The sequence below is a fragment of the Cyanistes caeruleus genome, chromosome 2, assembly GCF_971803275.1.
Source record: "Cyanistes caeruleus chromosome 2, bCyaCae1.hap1.1, whole genome shotgun sequence".
Classification (NCBI taxonomy): Eukaryota; Metazoa; Chordata; class Aves; order Passeriformes; family Paridae; genus Cyanistes; species Cyanistes caeruleus.
The window spans coordinates 60,563,163-60,590,104 of NC_141702.1; the positions used below are offsets into that span (position 1 = coordinate 60,563,163).

The window sequence follows — 26,942 nt, forward strand, 5'->3', positions numbered from 1 at the left end:
TTTTGAAGAGCATCATCTGGTATGTCCTTGTTACTGGGTACCTCCAGATTTAATTAATCTGATCTGTCATAGGGAAATTTATTTTTTATAATAACAATTACACTAATTTCCATTGGCTAAACATTTCCAGAAGGGACAGTTCTCTTGTGCCAAGACTCATAACCTACCTAACCCTCTGAGCTCTAAAGTGCTAGAAGACCACTCACTTTCCTTCTGAGTTTCTCCTCAACTCTGTCTACTGTGTCTACGTCACTGTGCTGATGGGGGTAAGGGGTAAGTGTAGGACAGCTCTCTCCAAAGGCAGCCAGCAGGCAGGACAGATCTGATGCCTTGTACAATTCCAGGGACAGACATTCACTTCAGCACAGGGCAAGCCAGCCTCTGGCTAGCCTTTCTCCACTGAACATGCAAGGCACTTTGAATGACTGATTTAGGTGAGTTATTTAGTCTAGATAAAGACAACTCAAATCCCACCTTAGAAACTAAGAGTAATCCTAAGGACATCATGTGATTTGCATTTAGTTCACTTCAGTATTTGACCAGTTATAATGACACAGCTACTTGTTAAACTTGGTAAGTCAGCACTGATATGCTTAAATGTAGGCAAAACAGGTATCACCACTCACATGAAACTAATAAAAATAGAAAAATAGTACCATTTTCACGTGTGTTATTTTATTGTCATGTTTCATAGGAAAACTATACTTCTCTATTATTCATCTGACATTTAAAGTTTTTTTTTTATATTCTTTCCTATGAATATAAAGACTTAAATCACAAAAGACAAGTTTTACAAGAACTTTCTTAAATCTGACAACTGACTAACTGGACTTTGTGCAATTGAAAAGAAAATCTTATAATCAAGCAACAGAGGACAGTTCACTGATGGCACTTTTTTTTATTTCTCCAGTTTTACATATCTTCAGTTCTGCAAATACATTTGAGTAAGACATTACTCTTTCTGGTTTACACCCACACTTCATGAGATTGCTGCAGTGTGGAAAATGTCACATTGCTTCTCCTGGTAGAAGAGCCACAGAAATGACTGGAACACACAAAATTAGTCCTGCCCATACACTTTCTCAGCTGAAAACATTTGTGTAAGACTGACTGGGTGTCTTACTATTTTATAACTTCTTCACTTACTATTTCAATTGACATACAAATATAGTAGAGACTTTTATACACAAAATCAAATTCATTATTGTGGGATCCAATTTTAAAAAGTTAATACTGAGAAAACAGTGACCTTTGTAAGAGATCTCTTCTAATGCTCTGCAGAGGAGCTTGTAGGTCACTACTTGCATACTGGGTTTTAAACTTACCCTTCAGACATATAAAAATGATTTAGATATTTTCTCTGTTGCAAATTCAAATATGTCCTTTCTTTTTGAAGAGTGCACTATATGCTTTACCCTCAGGCTCAGCAAGAGATCTGTTATGATTGACTTGATGGTTATATTCCTAACAGGACAAGTCACTGGAAGTACTGTTTTCATTTCCTAGAGAAATTTCATAAAATTCTTCCTGAAATGCAGGATGGGACAGGAGTTTATTTGGATTATATTCGTATATTTACTAATCAATAACATCAATCAACTAATCAAGAAGAAACTTAGTGTTTTCTCTAAGTCTTTGAAAAAGTCTTTTTTCCAGTTGAATCCAAGTTATCTTGCAGGGTTCATTTTCTCATGCAAACATCATCAACTATACCAAACATGCTAAAAAGTATAGTACTAATTGGATTGGTTTGGCTTGAACTCCCTTGCTCCTGGATGTTTACTGGCATTCCCAGGTTCCGTGCACTCAGTCAGTAACTTGCTCAGTCGGAGTCTTCTTTGTTTTCCAGAGGGGACACTTCTGCTACTTCCACTCTTGTTCTCACTGGAAGAGACACCTTCAAATGGCTCTGAGTCTTTCATTTGGATTTAAGTAAGTTTTCCCATTCAACACTGGATTCACTATTTTTAGGAATTGCTGGAAAGATTGACTGCATCTTACTTCTGAATTCTTTCATCTATAAAAGAGATTTAAAAATAAAATCAGTTAACTGCGACTAAGGAACAAATAAAGTAGCACCATGAACCCCAGGCTTATCCCACAAAACAAGCTGTGTGAGGTGAAGAACAAGTAAAAAGCTTTTAAAATAATAGAAAACTAGGACTTTCCCTCTGATTATGTTGGTTCAATTAATAAAGTGAAAAAAAGCATGAAGGGACCCACAACAACCACCCCTTCTAATGCACCACACTGCGGTGCCTGATTTGGAATGCTTGCCTGAATGATCCACTGCTATCATGTGAATTATTACATACACACAGACGCACTTAGAATATTTTTGTTTGGAGAAAAATTACCTCCATAGAATGTGCCTACTTTGACTGCAGTGCCTTTTTCTACACATGTAATGGATGAAAGGTCCAGTAGTCTGTTAAAGGATTTTAAAACAAGGGCTAAAGAAAAATACTGTTCAGCTCTGACACCTTAGGTTTATCCCACCATATGGATAGAGGTGACAAAACAAAGTCTCATTCAAATGTACATAACAGTAGGAAAGAAAACAAATTTCATAACAATATATGGGACCAAGCTTTTCTGTCACTGCTGTTAAAATGCTGTGGAAGAGGAAGAATATCCACATTATATAGATACAGATATAGATAGATATATGGTATTTATAATTTATATTTTATCACCAATGTCTGATTCAATAGTCTTGTAAGGTCAGAACCAAACATTCATTTAAATAAAAATCACTTCTATCAGAATATTTATATTTAGTGAGCTTCTTTCTTTTTTTTAGAGTTTTACATGTATTTTAACATATAATATATTTTTAAAGGATAGGCATGGAAAAACCAGATCAGTGAAAATCCTGTTACACAAACAGCAGGATGTACAGGGGAAGTTTTGGACTGCTATTTTTAGGAAGCCCTATGACAGAATCTATGACATTCACACAGAGAAGACAGGATGTGGTATTCAAGCACTGGATGCAATGACCTCTTGAAGAGCAAATGCTGTTTCAGGCAGAATGTCCCACAGAGAGGTTCCAGGAAATCTAGATATTCCAAACAGACACACAGGCATCTACTCTTGTATGCCTACATTTTGTGTGTTATAGGTCATCGGTATTTATACAAATACCTCTGGGTTATTTCTTCTTCAAGTCCTTCTGTGGATGAATAATTCTGACAAAGTATTGGTACTTCTTTACAGACATGCTACCAGAATGCAATTATTCAAGTTACAGCTGATACAAAGAATGAAAACATTTACAAAGAAATTTCCACTCCTTTAGTTAGACAGTAGCTAACTATGATGGATGAAAGCATTTCAGAACCCCAGTTTTTGTGTAATAATGCCCGAGTACCACTAATCAAATCAAAATATATGTTATATAAAGTAGGAAGAAAATTCAGAGCCAAATTATCCTTCTTGGTTTTTCCCTGATTTTGTTCCTAAGTAAAACTAATTCACTCTCTGCTCTATATTTCATTCTGATCAGATAGTTGTTTTGATTAATTATTCCTTCTTGGTTTTTAAAAATCTTGGACATCACCCACAATTGTTCCTAAACTAACATTTTTGCTTCTCATTTAAAACTGAGAAGCTCTCACAGACAGCTAATGTTTCCAAGAATAATAAACAGCAGTATCAGAGCTGACGTAGAGGAACAGCCCAAATTACATTAAACAATTGCTGCCAATTCAATGCAAGTATTTACAGTAGGAAATGTTTTAGGAGCTTTGGCTTAGCTGTTTTTTCCAGTCCTATGTAATTAAGTTATCCCAGCTTGCTGATGGGCGGAAAGTATTCAATTTACTTAACATTTTTTGCTTCCTAAAGAGTAATTCAACTCTTCTACTTTTTCATCTAAGTATTATCTGGGTGTTTGGAACACAGGAATAGTCAAATACTAACCTGATGTAAAATGCTGTAGCTCTGTTGATACAACCAAAGATAAAACACTCAGCACCAGCCAATGATCTGGTGGAACATGGATTTTCTGACTGTTTCTAAACTCAGACCTAAATTTCTCTTAGCATAAAATTTAAATGATGCACTCATAAGCCCTAGAAGACACCTCTGTTACCCCACTGAAGATGCACCAAACCAAAGGGAAACTAAAAGCAATTGTAAAAAGCCTCCAAAAAGATGATGGGTGGAGTGACTCAGAAATCTGCAGTGATTCCTCACTCTGACAACCACCTCATAATTATTAACATGCCAAACCCTAACTCTTGAATACAAAAAGCAGTCTTGTCTGGGAAATAAAACACTACAGCTTGGCTCTAGGAGAACAAAAAAGGTATACATTTTAGAAAGCACTGAAACACTGCTAGCAGCTGGAGATTTAAGAATATTAGATAGATTTCTATCCCCTCAGAACATTAATTTATGTTCTGCAGGTAAAGGCAACTAATTTCCTGGAAAAGTAATTTTTCCTTAACATGTGGACCAGATCTGAAATATTCAATGTCCTTCTTCTGCTTTTAAGACTCCCTGAGAAATTTCCTCAGCCTTGTCTTCTCAGACTGTGATGCTTATTTGCAAAACCACTTTGGAAGTGATGCCAGACTCTGTTTCATTTGCCACTTCCTCTCTCGCCTGTCCTTTTCCACGAGCCCACTCTACACAGAAACAGTTTTTCATTGCAGTTCTCAATTTTGACCATGTTTGTGTTTTTCCACAGTTTTTCTTCCTTTGTGATTCCTGGACAGCGATCTAGTTCAATAAATCATAATGCCAAGCTGATCACTTCTGTGCATTGTCTTCTCAGTGTAACACTTTAGGCTGCCAGCTCTTTCTCAGTGCAACACTTCAGGCTGTCAGCTCTTTAAGAAGGACATTATCTGCAGTGACTGGCGTGGGCCTCATTAATACATGACTTCACAGTATGTCTAAAACTGGGCCAATTTCTTCCCAGTACAAATGTAACAGCTACTAACTCTTACTAGAAGTTTTCATTTCTATAGCCCTTAAAAGATACTGCACCTGATTACTTCTCTCCACAACAGTTTTTGAGTTCTCACTAGTAAGACATTAAGCAACTTAATTGGTACCAGTCACGGACTCCTATTTTCCCCAGTCAGAAAGTGCAGTCCAGTGTTTCATTAGGGCTTTGATCTGGACCTCTAAGGTATCTCCCCTTTCTTTCCTGTTCCACTAATAACATCAGCTTCTGAGTTTTTTCCTTTATTTCCACATTTCTGCTTGGTGCTCTCCCAAATGCACTTCCAAATCCCAATGTCTTCCCTGCACTCAGAATTCCTCTAAAACTCGTCTTAAACCATGGAGAAAGCTTTCAAAGAGAACTACACTCTGATGTCACAGAACTGGTGTATACCCACATAAATAACCATGAAAACCACACCCTTAACCTCCTGTCCCTTCTCTCCCACTGACAATGTATGCCTGCTTACAAACCATTCTAGCACCCCATTTTAGGCTGTAATTTCTTAATGGACAAACATAATGATCTTAGAGGTCTTTTCCAGTCTAAATGATTCTTACTCTTTCAGTCAGAGACAAAGAGCTCAGTCTTCTGGGCCCCAACTGATCAAACTCTATTTAATATACTTTTATATTTAGGACTAAATTTGGCCTCCAAAGTACCTCACACTGGCCTCCAGAGTGTTCTTGCTTGCATTTAGTTGACACTGTCATACTATGCCCATTGCAACTTCAAAGTATTCTTGCACTGAAAGTAAAATTTGTCCACTAAACATTTAAGTTAGTCCTTCAATGAACTGGGCTTACCGATGTCCAGTTCTCCTGCAGTGTGGTGAGCTTTTTGTGAAGATAATTAATCAGCTTTATGTTCTATTAGTACTTGAGGTGTGAGAACTGGGACCTTGTCTTTACTTGCTTTAACTCATGGGACAAACACACTTCTGGATGAGGGATATGCTGCAATTAGGAATCTTTGTCTTGCCTTGCCTTTCTTTTCAGCAGACATGTAATGCAAGAGGTCTCTTCTCCTCTCTCCTTTCTTCCTGGAAATCTCTTCTGTATTTCCTCCAGATTCCACAATACTCTCATCAGTGGTATCAAATCAAAAGGCATTAATTTAATTACAAGAGCTAATGTGTTATGTAGTAAGCACTGGAATGTTTTGAATAACTCACTGCAATGGCTGTCTCTTTATTATTGTCAGCCACACTAGCACTGGGGTACTCACTTCAACTGTGATAATGTCTTCAATTAATAGTGCAGTAAACCAAGCACTAAAAGCTGAATGCATTTTACCTCTTCCTGCTGCCTTCAGTACCATAGGCCACTCTCAACTGCTGCTCCTGAACCTTCCTGTACATGAATGATTTGTAACACATTTCTTAACATTCCAGCATGCTCCATTCCTCCAGGCAACTCTCTGAATTTCACTCAAGTGAATTTTATTTTTTTGTCACAGATATTACAGAGTTTTACGCTGCTTTTTCTTACCAAATAAATTACAGTAACTGTTCTACCTCTGTCAGGCTTCCTTCTAAAAGGGTATCATCTACCTTACTGCATTAAATAATCTGTAATAGCTACAGATCACTGTTATTTTCTTATCTTAACCTAATGATCTTGCCTCAGATGGCAAAAATATGGGGACCTAAAAGCATCTTCCATTTAATAATCTCTTTTTAATGTACATCGTTGACAGAATGTCACACAAAAATTGGGATAGCACTATTACTGAGAGCACTTACATGGCCGTTCATATTAAAATGAATGGAAGAGGGGCTAAGAGAGTCTATTTGATTCCTAGAATGAAAGTTTTGCGAAGAAATGTTCTCTCTAATGTCTGACATTCTTAATAGGCCAGCGCAGATTCCAGGAATTATTAGTTTCCTATTTTAGTACTCGTATCAGTAGGAACTGCTTACATTAGCTTCCAAGTGAAATGAGGTTAGATGCCCTGAACTGGAATATCAAGTGGCAGTAGAATGCAGTATGTACATGCCCTCTGTTCTCCACAGGCACCATCCATTTCACAAGGCATGAAGATGAGGCAGGCTGCCCTGGATTTAAAAGCATCAGTGAGGATTGCTCTTGCCACCTTTTCCCAAATCTTAAAAAGATTGCTGTTGCCCTTGTTAGCAAATGATTACCAAGGGCCACATATAGAAATAGCAAGTTATTTGTAAAAAATGACAAGTGCTGAGCCCTTGCAGATCTGGATGAGCAGAGCAGCCAGCCTGGTGGCTGAAGGTGATTGTCCTTCTCTCAGTATAAAATGGGGCACTCACTGAGGGTCACTCTGTGCCAGCTCTGGAGTAACATGGAAAATAGAGCTCTGGTTCACATTCTTACATCTTGTACATCACTGGCAAAGGTGTCATGAATGTTTGGATTATGCAGAACTACAACTCTACAAAAATGGCCCTGAGAGTGTCAGTCCTGGCAGTAATGAACCTAATATTTTTGATGTACTCTCACAGTACCCTGTTCAGCACCTGTTTGCTAATTACAGCATTTCAGGCTTACACAGAGAAAAGCAGCAGCAGAATTGTGTTAAAACATCTAGAGAAGTCAGGAGCTCATACTGGCCCCCTGGCTCATGGAGGCATACACACATGCCTTATGCAGTGTTGAGCACCCTCTTTGAAATCAGAGGGCTATTTACAGTGTCTAAAATTAAACACATAGACTATTTTCCTACAGATTTATCTCTATACATCCTGCATAAGTGGGTAAAACATGTCCTGTACTTTTTAAAAGAAAAACAAGGTGGAAACAACCTAAATGAACTTTACAGGGAGAGGGGGAGAGGACCATCACTGCTTAGAATGAAGCTGCCAGTTTCCAAACAATTATAAATATGTAACAGCCTCCCACAGCTACTCCATATTCTGTCTTGAATTACTGGTGAACTAGAGAGCTGTCAAGTCACAGGGGTCAGGCTGCCTCTTTTCCAATTATTGGGTCACATGAAGAGATAAAACACATGAGATACTTTACTCATGTTACTTTTCCATGAGTGCAGAAGACATGTTGCTCATTCATAAATGGGAAGAGAGCTGATCTACACCACAAACATGTTTTATTAGCCTCACTTTGGTTTCATTTCTGTGCAAATGTAACTTAGATCCCTAAGTGGGAAGAAGATGCTATTTCAGTAGAAAAGCCAAAAGAAAGTAAAACTGCTCTGGGTTAAGGCCAGATTATTTTGAATTTAAGGAAAGAAAAAAAAAAGAAAAAAAAAAGAAAAAAAAAAGGATGTGGCTAGCTAATTATGTTCAGGTTTTTTTTATCCACAGAGACAGTAATTTTGTAAAGTTGATTCTGAAAAAAATAGGAATTTCCTTAGGTTCAGAAATATATGAGTGTTCTTTTCACTTTTATACATTCCCATGTTGGTATTTCTGAAATAAATGCCAAGGACTTAACTTTTTGTAGTATATGGTATCTTAAAGTAAAGGCTTTTGTGCCATGCAGAAAAATGGAGTGTGGGTATCACTGAAGAATGTGCCATTTATTTCTGCAGAATCTTACTTTCAAATCTGGGTGCCTGGAAAGGACATCCACATGATTAGTCTATTATGGTTTATTAGTCATTGCCCCTTAGTCACCCCAGGCAATTTGAAAAATTAACCTTGAAATAATTTTAAATTTAAAGCAGCTAAATATCCAAATTTATAAAGCTAGCTGGTTAATGGACCCAAAATCTCAGAATGTGTGCCCCAACCCTATAAACTCCTCTGTGCTGTAATTTGGATTTCTGAATTAAATTCAAAAATATGGATTGTCTACAAGCAGGCAGTTCCTGTAAAGAGCAACCTAATTTTTTTTTTTCCCCTCTGTATGTCCAGGAATTAGTTGTATGTATCATCCACAAGTGAGATTCAAGGCAGGGGAAAGGACCAGCGAAAACCCAGAACTCTTTGGTGAGGCTTCAGCTTCATTGCCTTGGCTGGGGCTGAATTCCATGCAGGAAGCTGTCAAAGCCAGTGTGACACACAGAGGCAGGCAGGGCCAGCCAGATGCCCCCAGGCAAGCAGAGCAGCCGGGGTCTTGGCCCACAGTGGGGCATGGCCACGCACTACGCTCAACATCCAGGATAATGCTACAGGATTGAGATGTAGCATGGATAACTCACACCCATCAGAGAAGCCTGGATTGAGATTTTACTTGTACATGCACAGTTTACAGTTATGTGTGGCCAAGACGTGGATCAACCCACTCGTCCACGTAGGGTGACACAGAGGCATTTCAGACCACAGGCTTCCCAGTGGGTTGGTGGCAGCCAACAGCTGCGAGTCTCTTCCAGGACACAACAGCAAAACTCCTCAAGACAGCTACAGTTGCAGCCTTTCCATTTCTAGAAATACTCCCTTACAGCTGTCCCTATTCATAAAGCAGATGTAGCAGCTTTCCAGTAGGAAAATGATGATCCTAATCCTTGAATAAGCATTCTGCTTCATCAAGTAAACACTGAAGTTCATTTGTTTCATTTTTTTTTCATTCTTGAATAAAATACTAGCAGTACGTATGTGTGGAGGCAAGTCTTCTCCAAACCAAACTAATTAGGCAATATAAGCAGCAGAGAAAAATCCAGTATAAACAGGAGGAGGAAGTGCTAACATGTACTAGTACTCCATCTTCTTTCTAAGAGCCTGAGTTTAAACCAGCATTGAGGAAATAAATATTGCATTTAAAAAATGGGCAGATTTGATTTATATAGAAATATGTGATCATGAAATAACAAGGAAAAGGTAAATTTCTATTATGCCAGCAGACATAAGCATGATAAGGAATAGCAATTTCATAAGTACCATTTTTTTGTGAGGATTAAACACAGCAATAATTAAAAACTAGTAACAAAATATTTAGAAATTACTCTAGTATTACTCTAATTATTTTAGGAGATATGGTGCTTTTTTAGCAACATTTGCTCATTTATAAAATAGAGTAAAAATTTCAGCCACTGCAATATGCCTACATCGGGATTTATAAACTTAGTACAATTTACAGATGCCATATTTGAAGACTATGACTCTGTGCTCTCATCTTCTGTTTTAATTTAGTCCATCCTTAAGGCAAATATTCCTTTGTATTTATACTGTGCCTATGACTATACTTTCACAAAATTATAACAAATATCTCTTGACACAAGCAGGGGGATGCTATTTTTATGCTTAAAATGGTGATTCAGAGGTTAGATTTTTTTCTGGAGAAAAGAAGTTCACTTAGGAAATGTTCTTACCATCAAAGCCACAACAAGCATATATTCTCTGCATTGCTTTTAATTGTTTTAGATGGTGTCGTGGTTTTAAACTAGTAACTAAAAAACTACTTATTTCTTGTTGTGAGATATGGATTAAAACAAGAGCAAAACAGGCTTAAAACTTAAGAGGAATAAAGACAGTTTATTAACAAACTACAAGAATGAGAATACCAGAATAAACTTTCAGAAAACCCCCTTATCTTCTACATCTTAACTATTTCTCTGTACACATGACAATATAGAGACAAATAACTTTAGGACTTTGGTGGTTAAAAACAGTTTTAATTCTTGCTACAGTCTTTCATCAGTCTTTGTAGAGAAACAGAAGTCTCTTTCTGTTAGCTTACGGAGTTTCTCACTAGAAAACTATTTTTCATCATAGTTTTCTATTTCTCTAATGCTAGCTGCCCGGAAATCTGTTATTAGATCTTCTCCTCCCATTTCACATCTCCAAGGTGTGTATGGGTCACAGAGTTTAGGAATCTTATTTTAAGGATAAGTTATTCAAAGGCAGAAGTCTTCTTCATTTGTCTCTGTGAGCTTTCCTGGAAAACAGTTTTCTCTTTGCCTTCAAAGCTTTAAAATCTTAACTCAATTCCAGCAACTCACAGTATCACAAGCACTCTCTCTGTCTCTCTTCTGCTCAAAAGTTACACTTTGAATATCTCATTCCTCTTAATACTCTTATCATGAATTAAAGGAGTCTTTTTATACTATTATTGTCCATCTCTATAGCTTTAACAGAAAGATATTTCAGCTGTAAAGCATCTCTTTATTCTCTCTTTCTTATTTAAACTTAACTCTTTTCTTCACTGTTTTTGGTGGTTCTGTGATGTCTCCTCTATGTTGATTGTCTCTCTCTCTCTGTCTTTCTGAGAAAAGGAGTAATCTGTATGTTTATCCAGGTAGTAAAAGAATTAAAAGCTTTAGGAAAACTGCAAGAGTTCATGGTGTTAAGTTTCAGTCTAGCAGCAAAAACTGAAAACCAAGCTCGGCTGGCCAACGCTGCTTCTCTTCTCCCTCCCCCCCCCCTCCACCCCGCGGCCTTGTAGGCCTGGAGAGGGGGGGAGGAGGCCAATACAAAGCTTGCTACCTTGTCCGAAGCCGGAAACCAAAGAGAGCAAGAGAATTCTGTCTGTACTTCTTAAGGGGGTGTTTACAAGTTGAATTCACTTTTTAATGGTCAGATCTGCTGTCAATTCTTAAAAATGACCGATAATTGGTCAGGAGGGAAAAACTCCCATCAGCCACCAGCAGCTTCAACTTCCTCTCTCTCTAAGCTGTCTTAAAGGTAAAGCTACCCCATGACAGATGGCCATGCAATTGTTTTAGATTCCTAATATTTTAAAGGCTAAGATCAATGAAAAACAGAATATTTCATTTGGAGACACCATAAAAGTGATAAACTAATATTTTATATTAGTCACAAATTGCTAAGCAATTCTTCTAATATTTTTCCAGCTTTCCACAGAACAGCAACAATCAGGATCTCACAAACCTACATATGAATCATCCTAGCCCTTTTCCTATGGGACAGAGAATGCTTTTATTTTTGAGGAAATGAAACCTAATTTACTGAGGCCATGAAGAGCAAGAGGGCTTTTAAAGCATAATTTATCTTGTTTGTTAATTGTTGTACACTTCATTCTACCAGGGCTGAGGGCATATTTCTGCTTTTAAAAGAAGGTTCATAATTGCTGGCAGCTTAAAAAAAAAGAAAAAAAAAAAAAATCAGACATTAATTGCTGTGTGTTAATATCTGCCAAGTACTCTAAAGCTGTGAGATTAATTTAAAAGAAAGGTTTACAACTCCAAAGTTAACTTCTAAAAAATTCTAGAGAACTTACAGAAAACCATCACCTGCTGTAGGTGACCCTGCCTTGTCAGGGGAATTGGACTACATGATCTCCAGTGTTCCCTTCCAACCCTAGTTACTCTGTGATTCTATGACACTAAAATTTTTCCCAGTAATAAGAAAGTGTGGTGGATCATAAGACTAGCAGAATAGGTAAGTAAAATAAAAAAGGTTTAATTTTTGGAAACTGCAATGGAAATACTTGTTTAGTACAAATGCAATAATAGCAGGTTTAAGATCTTTCGCATATTTTAATTTTAAAAATTTTTACTGAGTGAAATGCCATCTATTCTTTAACTGAAAATTTTAAATTTCATTGAACAGCTCATACACAGAGTGTTGAAATAAGATGTTTCAACTACTATTCAACTTTAAAATAAACCTGAAATGATAACCAAACCCAACCTTTTCTACAAAATTTATTTCAATACTTCTGTGTTCTGTATCAGCAAAAAGCCATCCCACTGCAGCAGGAGTGGCCACCTACATGGTTTGGATGTTGCAAGCTCAAAACCAGTAAGGTAATGCCATAGAAGATAATATCACGATGTGGAAGTTGTTAAATAGCAAATAAACTTGTTAAAAACAATGGTGCCATTTTATTTCAAACCAGACTTATTTCAAGCTTGTGTTTAACATGGCATGTGTCTTTCCACATTGTAAGGTGCCTCAGAGAGGAAGGCTGTAGGTATGTTTGGATGAGTCTCAGATTCAGATCAGGAGTGCTCTTTGGAAGCCAATCTCCCTAGGAATGAGTCTGTGTAATTACTGAACAGTCTCAAAATGCATGACAAGCAGTTTTTTAGGGTGACACAAATCTGAAGAAGCTTTCTTGCAGTGCACACAACATAGTCCAACATGCCAACAGCCATGGGGCAAGGCTAGTGTCAGTCCTAATTTTGAAAACTCCTGGAATGGTTGTACATATCAGGTCCTCAGCCTGCTCTCTCAGCCAGTGCTGCCAGTCAATAACACTCACTAATACAGATGGAGTTTCCATCTCAGAGATAATCAAAGGTGCTGCAAATTTAAATATTTTCCCAAGCGATTTCAGGAAGCAAGTTTAAAAGTCTGATTATCACTGACACCTGATTATTTTCTGCAATATGAAAGTATGTAAGCACCATCTCCTAGGTTCTAAAAAAAGATTTCTTTTATGCTACTGAGAAATAGAACTTAAACCATTATCAAACAAAGTCCTCATTGAACCATCAATTCTTCATTTCAGAATAAAAATTGAGTGGAATTTAGTAGCGTTTATTACTTATCAGCCTGTCCTCAGATTACAGCAGTGGTAACTACAATCAGGGAATGTTAACAACCTGAGACAGTGTAAAATATTTTATATTCCTTACCAAGACATAAAGATCAGTTACTTATTCTCACCCCTGGGTTTTGATGTTGGCATAAAAACAGCAGACTGTAAAACTATAGGGAACCACCTTTAACAATAAAACCACTTAAGAGCTGGAAGCAGGCATTGTCACAGCACTGTTTAAAGAATTAATAAACCACAAAGATTAAACAAAAATCTAGAATCACCAAATCTGATGCATCACTTCAGTATCTGGAAGGAATCTTAACAACTGGCTTCTAGGGCAAACGCAGGCTGTCTCAGAAGGTGTGAGGATGAGGCATCCTGAACTGTGGCTTCAGTTTCCTTCCATGACACAAACTGCTGAGGAATCGTGCCACTGACACAGATAAATTACAACTACTCAAGGAACTATCACTCCATTTTGCTCTTGTTTCATCTTTGACTTTGGGAGCGATAACAAGATAATTTAAAACAACCACAAAGCTTAGGGTATTACATACTTTATCAATCACACGCTGTCCCATCAATAATTCACGCTCACAGGAAATATCAGAAGCATTTTGGCAGCGATGGCCAGTGAGGCCGCTCTGCTGGGCTGTGCCTGGGGGCAGCCCGGCTCGGCGGCGCAGCCCGGCTCTCCTAAAGCCCGGCCGGCCGCGGCACACGTCCCGCACTCCCGGGCGCAGGGATGAGCCGGCCCTCCGGCGCGGCCGCTGCAGTTCCGGCCGGCGCCACCGGGCGTCGCTGCGGGGCAGCTCCGAGCCGGGAGCGGGGCAGCAGCGCCAAGCGCGAAGCCAAGCGGGGCTGGGGCGCAGCAGCGCCTGCCCGGCTCGGTTCTGCCCGCGGCTGTGCGGGGGAGGCTCGCCACGCTTCCTGCCGGGCCGGGCCGCATTCCCGGCACGTGGCACAAGGATCAGGGCCGCCCAGTGACACGGACCGTACATTCCACTGCCTTCTCGCCGGGGCGCGGCCGGCGTGGGCAGCGTTCGAGGCACGAAAAGCACCGAGCACACCTCGCACTGCACTCAGTGACCAGCTCTGCTCTCCTTCTCCGGCCCAGCCAGCCCTGCCCCGATGTGCTGCAGGCCGGCCAGGACGAGAACTCCCCCATGGCCTCCCTGGCCACGCCAGTCCCGCGCCAAGATCTGCTGGCTCTGGGATTCCTTTTAGTGTGACTTCTGCCAATCCATCACATCCCATTTTCCACTGAGACTTTTGGTACTTTAACTTTCAGACGAGTGCCATTAAACACTTATATATTACCCTAATAAGATGCACCTTTCTGACCAGGACCACTCAACAATTCTCTAAAATGCTTGTGGTTTGCTTCTGACACAGGAGTCCTTGCTGTCAGAAGCCCCACGAGACTCAGGCACATGCTGGGGCTCGGCCTTTTCAAGCTTTTGTGAGTGCTCCCTGGCAGGCAGCCTCAAGAAAAGCCTCATAGGGAAACCAAGTAAGTGGGTCTAGGCCAGTACTTCTCAAGGAAGTAAAAATTAAGCTGACCAAGAAACAGATAACATAAATTGCAGACTAGGGTCAGACTCTGCTGTCCTTCAGCAGGACCAGACACTCAGAATGAGAAATCAGAACTGGCAGTACGGTGTGAAATGAGCCCTTGTGACTGGTGACCCGACTGCCAGCAAACTGAGTGAATTGTTGTAGCTCAGCATGCTGACAGTATAAACTCCCACTCTTCCTCCCCCTTCCCCGACATTCCACCACAGCTGCACATGGAGGATTCTGTTTAAACAAAATGTGTTGTAGCTGCCTCCTATGTCCTACCACACTTTTTTGGTGTTCAGCCTTCCTTTATCTGTTCCTACTGAGAATCAACATTGAAAGCTAAGAAATAAAGGATTGTGTAATGCTGTATTTGGGACTCAAATTATGAGGTACAGGATACATCACAAGAGTAGATAAGAAATGAGAACTTGATTAAAGGTATTAATGAGAACAGTACTAAGACAAAGTAGGATCACCTTTCTCCTTTATATATGCTTTGCTGAATATGTAAATAATTGCCACGTAAAATAAAGGAAGTTATTCATTCCTAGTCCTAAAGAGGATGCAAACAACTCTCCCACACCTACAGCTGCAGGGGACTCTTTTTAAGTCATGGCTCATTACTAGGGGCAAACAAAAATGCTCACATGAACTTAAGTGCTTACATTCAACATTGTGAAATACTGGAACATAATCAAATTACTAAAGAAAGCCATAGCTGGTATCCTGGGATATACAAATGCTTCCCGAGCTTCTTTGCCTTGACGTGACATGTCAAGGACCACCATTCTAATGCACAGGATACTCAGTCTTCTGTCCCCTTGCCACTTCTAGAAAGCAGGCTGGCTTCCTTTTAGTTTTTCTTACATCCTCTGTGCCCTGATGCAAAAAAATAGAACTTGGACAAATAAATGTATTGCTCTAAAAATAGGATTCAGGAGGGTAGCCTTCAATTCAATAAGCAAAGGATATAGAAAGTTTGCAGCTACTGTTTAAGTCTCTAAATTAGAACACTGGCTCTTTTGTGTGGTATCTGAAACATCTGTGCAAATAAACATAAAGTGGAACAAAACTGTTCCTCCCCCTAAACTGTCTCCTCCCATAGCATGCCATTTTTTGCAGATATAAGAATACCTTTCCTGTTTGCACACTTTCTGGTTAGTCATTCTACAGGTGGTGAATGAACGTGTAATTCTTAGGCTAAAGTAGTATAGAGATGCCATCCCAAGATGCATTACCCAAGGAAAAATATGGAGCTGAGGGAATCATAATTGCTACTCACGCTGTGCACGCCCAGAGCCTTCCAGATGGCAAAACTCAGCAATCCAACTCCGCACCATGCATAGAGTGAGCCCCACCCTAGGGCTCGTAAGGCCAGGGATGAACCACTCTCTGGTAATGCAGCTGTGGGAGTAATCCCCTAGAACCAAAGAGAAAAAGATCATGAGAAAATGAGCAATTGGAAAACAAACAAACAAACAAACAAACCACTAAGAAAGTTGGTGATTTAGAGTTTTTTTTTCCTGACCTACCAGTTGCACTTGTCTGGCCACAGAAAATCTTAGGGCTGCCAGCACACCTCAGGAGCCAAGAAAAAGGGGCTGGATGAAGTGCCTTCCTACCAGGAGCAGATTTCACTTGTTACCAGTGCCACTTGGGGATGACTTTCATGCCCAGAAATACCAGTCAGTTGTTCCATGGGCACAAGAAGCCAACACTCAGTTATCTCACCAGCCAAAATATGAAACTGAATCTAAACCAGTCACAAGCCTTTATGCCAGGGACATCTGAACACAATCACTATGGCATTGATTTTGGTACTTTCTCATGGGGGGCAACCAAAGGCCTACAGGTTTTTATTTGCACTTTTGGAACAACTCATTGGGAACATGCAAGAACACGGAACAGCTTTCATCTGGATGCTGAAAGAGTATTGTAGTGACCCAGGGATTAATTTCAGAGGGCTACAACTCTGAAGAAGCTCTAGAAACTATTAAGGAAAATTTTGTAAAAGCAAACAACGCTGAACCCATTCCCCTGCAGAGTTCATGCTTCTCATTTTTGTCAGAAGACAACTACGAGAGTAGGTGGTTTTTAAGATACTGCTGCATAGAAGTTTGCCATGAGATGTCTCCTGATAACATGAGTACTATGAAAATGCTGTCACTTGGAAAAGCCACCTCAGGCCAAGAATGCAGCCCTGGCTACGATGGGGTCCCCACCATAAGGAAATGTGTTCTCTACCACAACACATAAATGGACACTGCAGCTTCCAGGGACACCATCAATCCATGTGCACCCCACCTCACTGCTAGCCAGCCATTCTCACCTCACAATGCCCACTGTACTGCACCTATTTGGCACAGCAAAGCTTCAACCTGTGTAACCCACAGCAGCAGTGACACAGACAGAATTCTCCTGCTCATAGTGCCAACTACCATTCAGAGGATTTTTCTCCCCTCCACAGGATCACTGTTCAATTGTTCACATGCAAACACAGATTTCAGATGGTAACTGCTAATAAGATTGGTATTTATGATCCTTACACAACTCAACAGTTCTACTTAACTGGGTATCTTGGAAAAAAGAACAACTAAGTATTGCTCAGGGGTAACATAAATGAGATTACACATATAAAATTACAAAAAATTATTTTATTTACAGTCTAAAATACTGAAAAGCAAAATTAACTTGTGGAAGCATCAAAAAACTTTTCTCCAAAACATGCCAAAGAACTGTTCTTTTTTATTTATCACAAAAAGTGGGGCAAAAAAGTATTTTGTATTCTGGCTTTTAAAAAAGCTTTAAATTTTTAACTTATTTTTAAATGCTTCTCTTTCTTCTTTGATAAAATTAAACATACTTAATGTCTACCACTATAGTCAGTCAAACAGCACCAGTAGTTTTCTCCTCTTGGCTTTTTACTTATTGAAATAGTATTAAAATGATCCTCAGATATTCCTCAGCATTGACACTTTCCCTTGGGATTTAGCTATAGGCACAGCTACCCAAGGACAAACACTGACTTGGAAAGGGCACAAGCAATACGTAACTTGACCCTTATTTATTCCAATTTGGACATCCCAAGTGGAAGCTGTTAAGAGAAACAATGCTCTGTAAGCATACATGCACACAAACAGCAGAGATCTCTAGTCACGCTATAATATCAGGTCCTATTATCTCCTTACCACAGATAATGAACTATTATAACTCTTTTAGTAGAGACAGCTTTGAGTATTGAAATGCTGATTACTTTCGACATTTTTCCTGCTTCCATAGTCTAATCATATATAACAACACTGAGAAAAAAATGGTGCCATTTGGAAGATGGGAAATGAATGGACAAAAATATCCTCTACACAGAATCTTTAAATAGGAGTCATTATCTGTGAAAATTGCTGGCAAAAAACCCCAACTGACTACTTTTTAAATGCTTGATTGTCCCAGAAAAATATCGGTAAATGGAAACAACTGATCTGGTTTTACTGGCTGCAGTCAAACAGGGCTCAGTCACAGGCTGATTCCTCAGGATACTTAAGACCACAGATAAGGGTTTCTGTAAACAGGACAGTTGGTTAAATGATTATCAGATACACTGCTCAGAACGTCAAGAAAGCTGACTAATGAAATGCTAAAAAATTAAAGAACAACAGTAGCATGGGAGAAAAGGATGACACCAGCAAAAAACATTTTTAAGAGAATTGAGTTTTATTCAGTAACCTGTTATTCTATGTTCATATTGTTTTCTCATCACTGCTGCTCTGTATTTTTTAAAAAACATTGTTTAATTTAAGAAATAAGCTTTTAAACAATATTGAGTCTTTCCAAAAACAGGCCAGAAAAAAACAGGGCAGAATTAGCTATTTGTTTTCCAAATATATCCTGCTTTTTTAATTTCATTGGTTGTTGTTGTTTTGTTTTCCTCTGCAAGATATAAACAGGAAGCAGGAGAAGGAAAAAAAATCACACTCTGTTTTTTTATTCAAACACAGGCCTTGATCGTGTAACTGCCCCCTTGTGTGCACAGCGTGTCTAAAAGGAAGCAGTGCCTAAAATAAAGTGTGTTCAACTGTTTTGTTTGATTGTATTCAGTGTTTTCACTCTTTTGTGTGACCTAATCCATTGTGAAATTAAACACCTGCATAATTGCTGGTAACACTGGACACTTCTCAAAAGGAAGCTGCTGCAGCAGAGCATTTAATTTTAACAAAAAAAAAATCAATTAACCAGGATCATATCAATATCAAATATAATCAAACATAATCAAATATATCAAATATAATAAAATCCAATAGCACATGTACTGGTGGCTTCACTGAACAGGAATAAATTGCCAGAAACTGAGGACTGATAGAATTAATTCTTTCAACACTGGTGCTGGCTGATGTTGGCTTTAAGTACCTGTCAAACTATGGCCTCACCTTAACATTGATAAAAAATAATATTTAGGCATTGAACATCTAAAAAAGGTGCAATCTTCTGTAGTTGTTATTATACATGATGTATTATTAAAAGTTACTTCCAGTAAGTAACTATAAATTTAAGAATGCTAAAGCAAAAATCTCATTGGTACCTTGGAGAGCTTCTACAGAGAGTTAAGCCACTCTCAAAGTCTAGTCCTTCCTTTTTTAAACTGCTCACTGACAAATACCTTGACAAAAAAGTATCTCTCTACACTCTGGAGTACTGAAGTCAAGGTGCCCATGAAATCACAGATTTTTGTTAGCAAACTGTTGAAACTCCTTTGCACAAATAGCAGCAGATACAGTTTTTAGCAAAGACTGAAATGGTATGTACCACTTGATGACATTTCTAGCATATATGTTCTCTGATGTCAATGCAATGTCACTCTTGATAAATTTCACACTGATAACAGGACAGCTCAGACACCCAGGAATATGTGCAAGCCAGAAAATTGCAGTGCTCAAGAGAAAAGAAGTTAAAAAAAGAGATGGTATAAAAGGAGACCATTTCCTTATTGTAAGGTATTTTCACAGCTTGTGAAATAACTTCTCGTGAAGTTTTCTGTTTTGTCTATTTCAAAAACAAAACTCATGCTTATTGTTTCTGTAAAGCCAATGGATGAGTTGCAACACAGCAGCCTACAGAGGAAAATAGGAAAGCAAATGAAGGATCTCATGCTCTTTGACCAGAAAGGGAGATTACGAGTGATCAGAAATGAAGGTTCTGATAAAAAGTACAATGGAAGAATTATTTTCTCTTGATTTTCATTGAATAAACTTGAATCTTCTCAAATCATCATTTTTAATATAAACACAATTGATCAGTTCTTAATTCCCTAAGAACATTTGTAGTACATGTTGCATTTTAAGAGCCTGGTGGAGATGAGACTGATCAACTTTAAGGGCCTATTTTTGACATTTTCAGCAATAACAAAGTATTAGGGAGGAAAAAACATCCTTCAATTAAATGTGCTATGTTTCAAACTAATACACCAACACAGTATAATTTCTAGCTCTGCTTAGCAGTTCTTTTCTTCAGAATGCACAAGTGGATCCAGTCAGTAATTGCCTGAGTTCAGATTCATTTTGGCCATGAGATCTCACAGCCCCATAGTACTCATTCTCATCCTTTCCCTTACACAGTGGGATGGGAACGGAGAGCTTTAATTCTGACTGAATGATCCCACTTACATACTCCACAGCTTACAGACCTTCTACCCCTTCCTTATTGCACCTCACTTCCAGACTCACTGCAGCACTATGAGACTGCATGGTGAACTGGATCTCTGAAGTGATGCAGGCTCATGTCTAAAGTGTGTTCAAATCACAGAATCAAAAGAGATCAGTAACTGTATTTCAGTATACAGAAGTATGACTCCAGCAAACAGTGTAAGCATTATGTATTTCAGCTAATCTCAAGTACTGAAGTATAGCAGGGCCAACTCTGAATTGATTTTTAAATTAATCCTACGCCTGTACCGAATTCAATTAAGTCTAGTGCTCTTATCATCAATTCTGCCAAGTTCCACGTATATCAATATAACCATGTCTCTAAAGCATTCAATGCATTCTTATTTCCTGCGTATCACTATTGGAAAACAGCTTAAAGGAACAAACCTTACTGAACCAGTCTGGGTTCTTCTTTTTTGTCATTGCAAGTGTAGTGCCAAAACCTGCTATCATTCCTGCTGTAGCAACAGTACCTAGAAAAATTCCACCTGCCAAGAAAAGTTGAAGAAATAAAAGTCAAGACTTTGTTACTTAAGGGTAAGAAAAAAAAAACAACAACTTTTTTAGAAAATAAAACCTGAAAAAGTAAAATCTGTCAGCACATGCTGAAGGGAAAGGCCCAGCTGTCCACAGTTTTTATGTTAATTCAGTATGAAAAAATAGCAAGACAAATAATTAGTTCTATGAAGCAGGGCATTCTGAAAATAATGGCATGTGTAAGCATTTTCAAGCCACACACAAAAATTCAAATCCCAGGATGATTTTTTTGCAGTACATTGAGATTTCCCTCACTGCAGAGCCAGCCTACTAAAATCATCTTGTTTTATAATGATTTTTATAATGATGCCTGCCTCACCCTTCCCCAAATGGGAAACTGAATTGGTTTTGTTGCATCACTTGTGATTTCAAATGGTGACCTAGAAATGGTCACCACCAGTTGCTCTGAAGACCATTGTGTAAGCAACACTTGTTCTTCAGCTTTATGTTTTAATGTTCTATTTAAAATAAAAAAAATAAATAAAAAGGACTTATTTTTTTAATAATAAAAAAAGAAAATCACACTAGCAAACGCTATTCCAAGAAAGCAAGCATCCCTTGCTTTTCAGTCCTTTCAGTATTTCCAGAATCACTTGAGATACCTTGATCCTTTCTAGCTCTTGCAGCAAAGGCACATGGAGCCATACCTGCCCACTTTTAAGAAAAAGGCTTGTTACAAAGACTTACTGCACTGTAGAAACGAACTTGATCCATATTAAAGCATAAAAATTTCAAGATGTTAAACGTTCTTCCTTTGCATGTATTGACACCTATGCTGTTTTCTCTTTCCTAATACCAATTAGGTAATTTTAAAATGGCCTGAGTAGGAAGTAAGCAAAAATACACTTAAGTTAGGTCTCACTTTTAAAAAAGTTATTGATCGGATTACTGCAACGAGGAAATTTCCTGTACTTGTGTCAATGGAAATTTGTAAGGCACCTCCTCTGCCTAGGAGCACAAAGACTTCGCATCCTGGTCAAATTATGCAGTCCACCAAATTTTACATTTCCAGGTGTGGTAACCACCATTCCCCAATTTCAGACACAGTAACTGTCGGGGGTACGTCCATCCTCCGGCCGGGCCTGGCCGGGATGTCCCGGCGGGCGGAGCCGGGACGGAGCCGCCTGAGTCTCGGCCTCCGCTCCGCCGGGGGGCGCGGGGCGACCGAGGAGACACCGGGAGCAGCCCGGGGATACGGACAGAAATCACAGTATAACATAAATCTAGAGCCGCATAGCGCCACCAGTCCTTCGGACGCTGCCCTGCAGCTCCGTGTAGCTGCGGAGACTCTGGCTCTGCCCTGGCCGCGCTTCTCCCGCCTCGGATCCGGCCCGGGACGCGGGCTCCTTCCCTTAGAGAATCCGCTAGGCTGACTGGACGCCGCAGGAGCCGCCTCTTCCCGCGGGCTCCGGCCCCCTCGGGCCCGGCCGCGCGGAGCCCCTCAGGGCTGAGCTCCCTCCCGGGACGGAGGCGGCTCCGCTCCGCGCCCGTCCCGCGTCCCGCCCGCTGCCGCGCCGGGCTCGCAGCCCCGGGGGAGGGCGGCTGCAGGTGACCGGCGCCGCCGCTGCCAAGGGCGAGGGTAAAGGCGGCCGGCGCTGCAGGGGTTTCCTCGCCGTCTCTAGAAGCCTCGGCGAGGCCACTCCCAAACGTCTCGCCTTCTCCCCACGGGTGGGAGAGAGGGGCAAGACCTGGGGTTACGGCAAAGGGAGCACGGCTGGGGACGATCTCAGGCCTGCCGCACACGCTGCTGCTCGTCCCTGACCCGGGCAGGAGGGGAGGGGAGGAGACGAAGGCTGTCTGCACCTTTGATTAAGAAGAGCTTGTCCTGGGATGCCGCAGAGCTCCCAGGCCCCCGGGGCAGGGACAGCCCGCGCCCGGGGTCCAGCGGCGCTGCGGCCACAGCTCCCTCATGGGCGGCGGCGCCGGCAGCCGCCCCCATGGCCCAGGCACGGCAGGAGGAGCGGCCGCGGCTGCAACCCGGAAGAAAAGGGAGCAGGGCTGGGACACGCAGCCGCCTTTCCTCCTCCTCCTCCTCCTCGCCCTCCGCGGCCGCGCAGCCGGGCGGGATCCAGCGGCAGCGCGGGCGGAGCTGCCTCCCCCTTAGGAGGGGCCTTCTCCCCATGCGGGACGTTCAGCGTCCCGTGAGTCCAAATCGCGCCGGGGGAAAATGGGAATGAGTGGTCACAGCCTCTTTTATATCAAGTCTTTTGTAGCTGGCTCATAAAGGTTTTGGTTTGAGGGGGTTTTTTTTATGTACGAGGGACAGATCGCGTAGCGGACTCTACCAAATAAAACTGGGAAACACTCTTATAATTCACAGGAATTTTAGTAAGCTGTATCTTGACGAACGGTGTCGCTTTAAAGTACATCTTTTTGTTCCGAATTGTCATTCTTTCAAGTTATGTAAAGAGTTTTTCACACTATGAGGACATACATCTGGGTTTTTTTCATCTCTGTGCCACCTTAATTCTCAGCTGCTGATGAATATAAATTGATGTGCTACCTAATTTTATCACTTTTATCAAACAGTGTACTAATTTAAAATTCGGTATGGACTGCTAAGGTGTATTTTTAGTTATAACAGCCAGTACTTCAACAGCAAACAATGAATGTAAATAAATCCAAACCAAGCATTTCTTCCCCAGCTTCCTTTTTTGTATCTGTTAACATAATTTATAGCATGTATCTAAGGGTCTAATTATAGGGACTGGGTTGCTAGGCAAAAAATTAGTATTTTGGGAAACTTCCTGTTCATGATACTTCTAAAAACCAATCCAAAGCTGTTTCCTAATAGTCCATGTGCTGTGTAAATTAAACAATATTTTACACAGGGAACCCATGACCAATTCATTGTTTTCTAATCTGGACAGCAGGCAAATGACTCCTTCCTTAGTCTTCTTTTTCCCATGAAAAAGTACCCAAAAATCCTGTGTGTGTTTTAGAATAGAATTAGACTTTGCCACAAATAATAACAAAACCTCTTGGAAAAGCTTAGAGAAGGGTATCTTAGAAAAAATACAGAGTGACAATGTGAAGAGAATAAATTACTTTTTATATAAAGTATTTAAAATTATTAGAATGCATAAAACTATAACAGGAGCTTGCATATCGTTTGGATTGTAATTAGTGTCAAGATCATCACTGCATTTGATAGAGGAATCCTTGAACTGTGAGAGACAATTAGGTTATTGTGTCTGTTGTATTTTTTTGTGTCTTTGATGATAAGAATCCTGTATTTTCTTCTCAGGACAGTTTTTTGAGTTCACATCAATCAAGACATCACTTTCTTTCAAATTTTTCCAGAACCAGGAAGAAAGAGAAGAGAAAGGTATAATGGTGTTATTTAATCCTGGTTTGAGCAATGCCAAGAATCTATATTTAAGAGAGACAGATCAGATCTGTCTCTATTAATCATTCACAGAGACTGAAAGCAGAGCATATAAACCATGAAATCCACTCTCAATAACTTAAAATTCTTAGTGTTGTAAATTTTACTTCCTTTAAAAATCCCAAGAGATACTCAGCAGAATTGTGTTAATTTAGGTTACAATATTAATCTCTTCTTGTTGTATATAATTGCATATAATATAATGCTTTCTTTCCTTTTTCTTAAAAAAGACTTGGTGAGCCAAAAGCAGACAGTGAGAGGGAACCAAAGTTTTCCACTTCAAAGGATGTGTAAATCTCCACTGGTGATTCTGATGTAATGGTTAGGAATTTTATATCAACCCCTGGGTTTTGACAAAAAATTGGTAACATGATGTCTCTCATATGGGAGTTTATATTTTTGTGCAGTATTAGCGAGGGAGGAGTGCGGAGAGTAAGCAAGAGCACGAGGAAGAAAAATAAAACCAAAGAAACAAGTTAGCATAAATATATTCCTTATGATATTTTTATAACCCTTTCAAACATGGGCCATTGCTGCCAATAAGCAGCTCTATCAAGAGAACCCCAGTGTGCAAATTTCTTAATGTAATATTGTGAGGTATTTCAGTCCTGGCCTGTATGTCTCCTGCTCTTCTTCCTCTCTGGTGCAGGACTGCACAGTGACACCTGGCCATCTCCACTAACAGTGAGTTCCACTTGAGGACCAAGCTTGCAATTTAGGTATTCAGAGGCAAAGAAGCTAGTTGATAAGCTGGCTGGGACATAATAAAGGCAGTAATTTATTATGTTCACTAAGTTATCTCTCTGATTTATATAGCCAAAAGTCTTGAGTTACACTGCAGAAAATGCTGGTACCCGAGACACAGAATCCTGTTTGGAGTTTGAAAATCCAATTCAAAACATAGAGGAGGTTGATCTGAATAGTGGTTAAATGGACATGTTCAGTAACTGAACTGGATTATGTAAAAGCACTTGGGAAGGAGCTGAACACTGGTTTTGGAAAGAGAAAATTGCAGCAGTTGAGCTACCCTTTGGGTCTCAGGAGAGCTGAGCTTTATCCTCTGCCTGACTTGCTAGGGTCATTTCCTCTATTTATGGCAGATTTGATATTCCTGAAAGCACCATGCAGCATCAGCACTGTGTACAGGCAGGGGCATGAAGAAACCAGTTACATATTTTGAAACAATTTTCTAGTTGATTAGACAAGAAATTAAAGTGTTCTGCAGCTATGATTTGGTTTCTGCAGAAACCTCTGTTTTTATAATTAGCTGGTTGCTGTTGTGTATCCTAAGGTTCTGGTGGCTGAAATTCCCATGTTGAGAGCCTGTCCTCTGATCTCTTGTCCCACTGCAGCAAAAATCTGGTCACTGAATAGTGATGTGTAGAGTTTAATTACAGAAATACTGACAAAAGGCAGTGCTCATTTGTCAAATGTACTCACAATTGTAAGAAGAGCCTTGCACTGGAGAATCAAAAGACGCATAAAAAATACTGATTGAGCTGGCTTCATCCACTTATGGAGGGGTATTTTTTGTTTTGGAGGTGATGAGGAGATTGTTTTGTGCAAGGCTTTGCTGTGGTTCTCCAGCAAAGGTAGGAGCTGAAAGGCCAGATCTCCAGATTTCCAGCCACCTGCCCCAGCCCCAGAGATGCTTTTCAAAACTGCAGCTTGCTTCTACAAATATGCAACACTCTTCCTTAATTTCACTTCTGCATTTGGTTATGCAGGTGCGCATGTGAGGCATAACTTTGGACAAGACTGTGTGTGCAGGCATGCTGCACATGCTGCAGAAACACTACAGCAGCATTGTTTGTTATGGCCACAGCCTGGCCACGTTTCAGTAAATGGCAAAAGTCCCGTTGGCAATCTGGCCAGAGTTTCAGTTATAAATCCCAAATTAACATTTGTGGATGATGATATTATGGCTGGTCAGAGGCGCGCTACGATTTCAGAGATGTTGATAACATACCAAGGTTGTCACATGCCTTGGATGGAATTCAGGTGGGGTTGCAGAAATGAGAACACTTAAGGAGGGTCTTCTTTATGCCTGTACCTGCTTGTTTTCTGTTCTTATCCTTTACTAAATTTTATGTTTTATTACCTGCTCAGTGTTTATAATACTCTCTTTTGGCAAGTAAAATATGTGTGTATCTCTGGCCTTACCCACATTTACTAGAGAGGAAAATCACAGATCCCTTCCCAATTCCTGTGGTATTTCCACTGTCTTTAGAGACTTAGCAAATATGTTTACAAGTTGTATTTGAATTTCACTGGATATCGTGTCTTTAGTGGTCTTAGCATGAGTTTCATTATGGAACTTTTAATAGTACCTTTGCTGTACCGTATTAGAAAAACCTCTACTATTGTCCAGGAAAATAAAAAAAAAAGTATTTCTTACTGAATTTAAAAAAAAAAAAAAGAAACAA

At 39.9% G+C, this 26,942-nt stretch overlaps 2 protein-coding genes across 2 annotated transcripts; one reads left to right on the forward strand and one right to left on the reverse strand.

Annotated features, from left to right (window-relative positions):
• Window positions 1–883: 883 nt before the first annotated feature.
• TMEM242 (transmembrane protein 242) lies at window positions 884–26,942 on the reverse strand. Its single transcript, XM_086868506.1, has 4 exons — window positions 22,932–26,942; window positions 20,979–21,079; window positions 16,181–16,318; window positions 884–2,017 (listed from the first exon to the last, which is right to left on the reverse strand). The coding sequence occupies exons 1-4, from the start codon at window positions 23,248–23,250 to the stop codon at window positions 1,919–1,921; spliced, it is 657 nt and encodes a 218-aa protein (XP_086724632.1). The 5' UTR covers window positions 23,251–26,942; the 3' UTR covers window positions 884–1,918.
• Window positions 7,603–15,253, forward strand: LOC147654847 (uncharacterized). Its single transcript, XM_086868517.1, has 2 exons — window positions 7,603–10,253; window positions 11,531–15,253. Exon 2 carries the CDS (start codon window positions 14,081–14,083, stop codon window positions 14,600–14,602), a length of 522 nt encoding a protein of 173 aa, XP_086724643.1. The 5' UTR covers window positions 7,603–10,253; window positions 11,531–14,080; the 3' UTR covers window positions 14,603–15,253.

Excerpts from the sequence above, each read along its gene's own strand:
- LOC147654847 (XM_086868517.1), top strand. The coding sequence starts at position 14,081 with ATGAGCCGGCCCTCCGGCGCGGCCGCTGCAGTTCCGGCCGGCGCCACC.
- TMEM242 (XM_086868506.1), bottom strand. The coding sequence starts at position 23,250 with ATGGGGAGAAGGCCCCTCCTAAGGGGGAGGCAGCTCCGCCCGCGCTGC. Across the intron at positions 21,080-22,931 it reads CAAGCTCTTCTTAATCAAAG|GTGGAATTTTTCTAGGTACT; the intron begins GTGCAGACAGCC and ends TTTTCTTGGCAG. Across the intron at positions 16,319-20,978 it reads ACCCAGACTGGTTCAGTAAG|GGGATTACTCCCACAGCTGC; the intron begins GTTTGTTCCTTT and ends CTTTGGTTCTAG.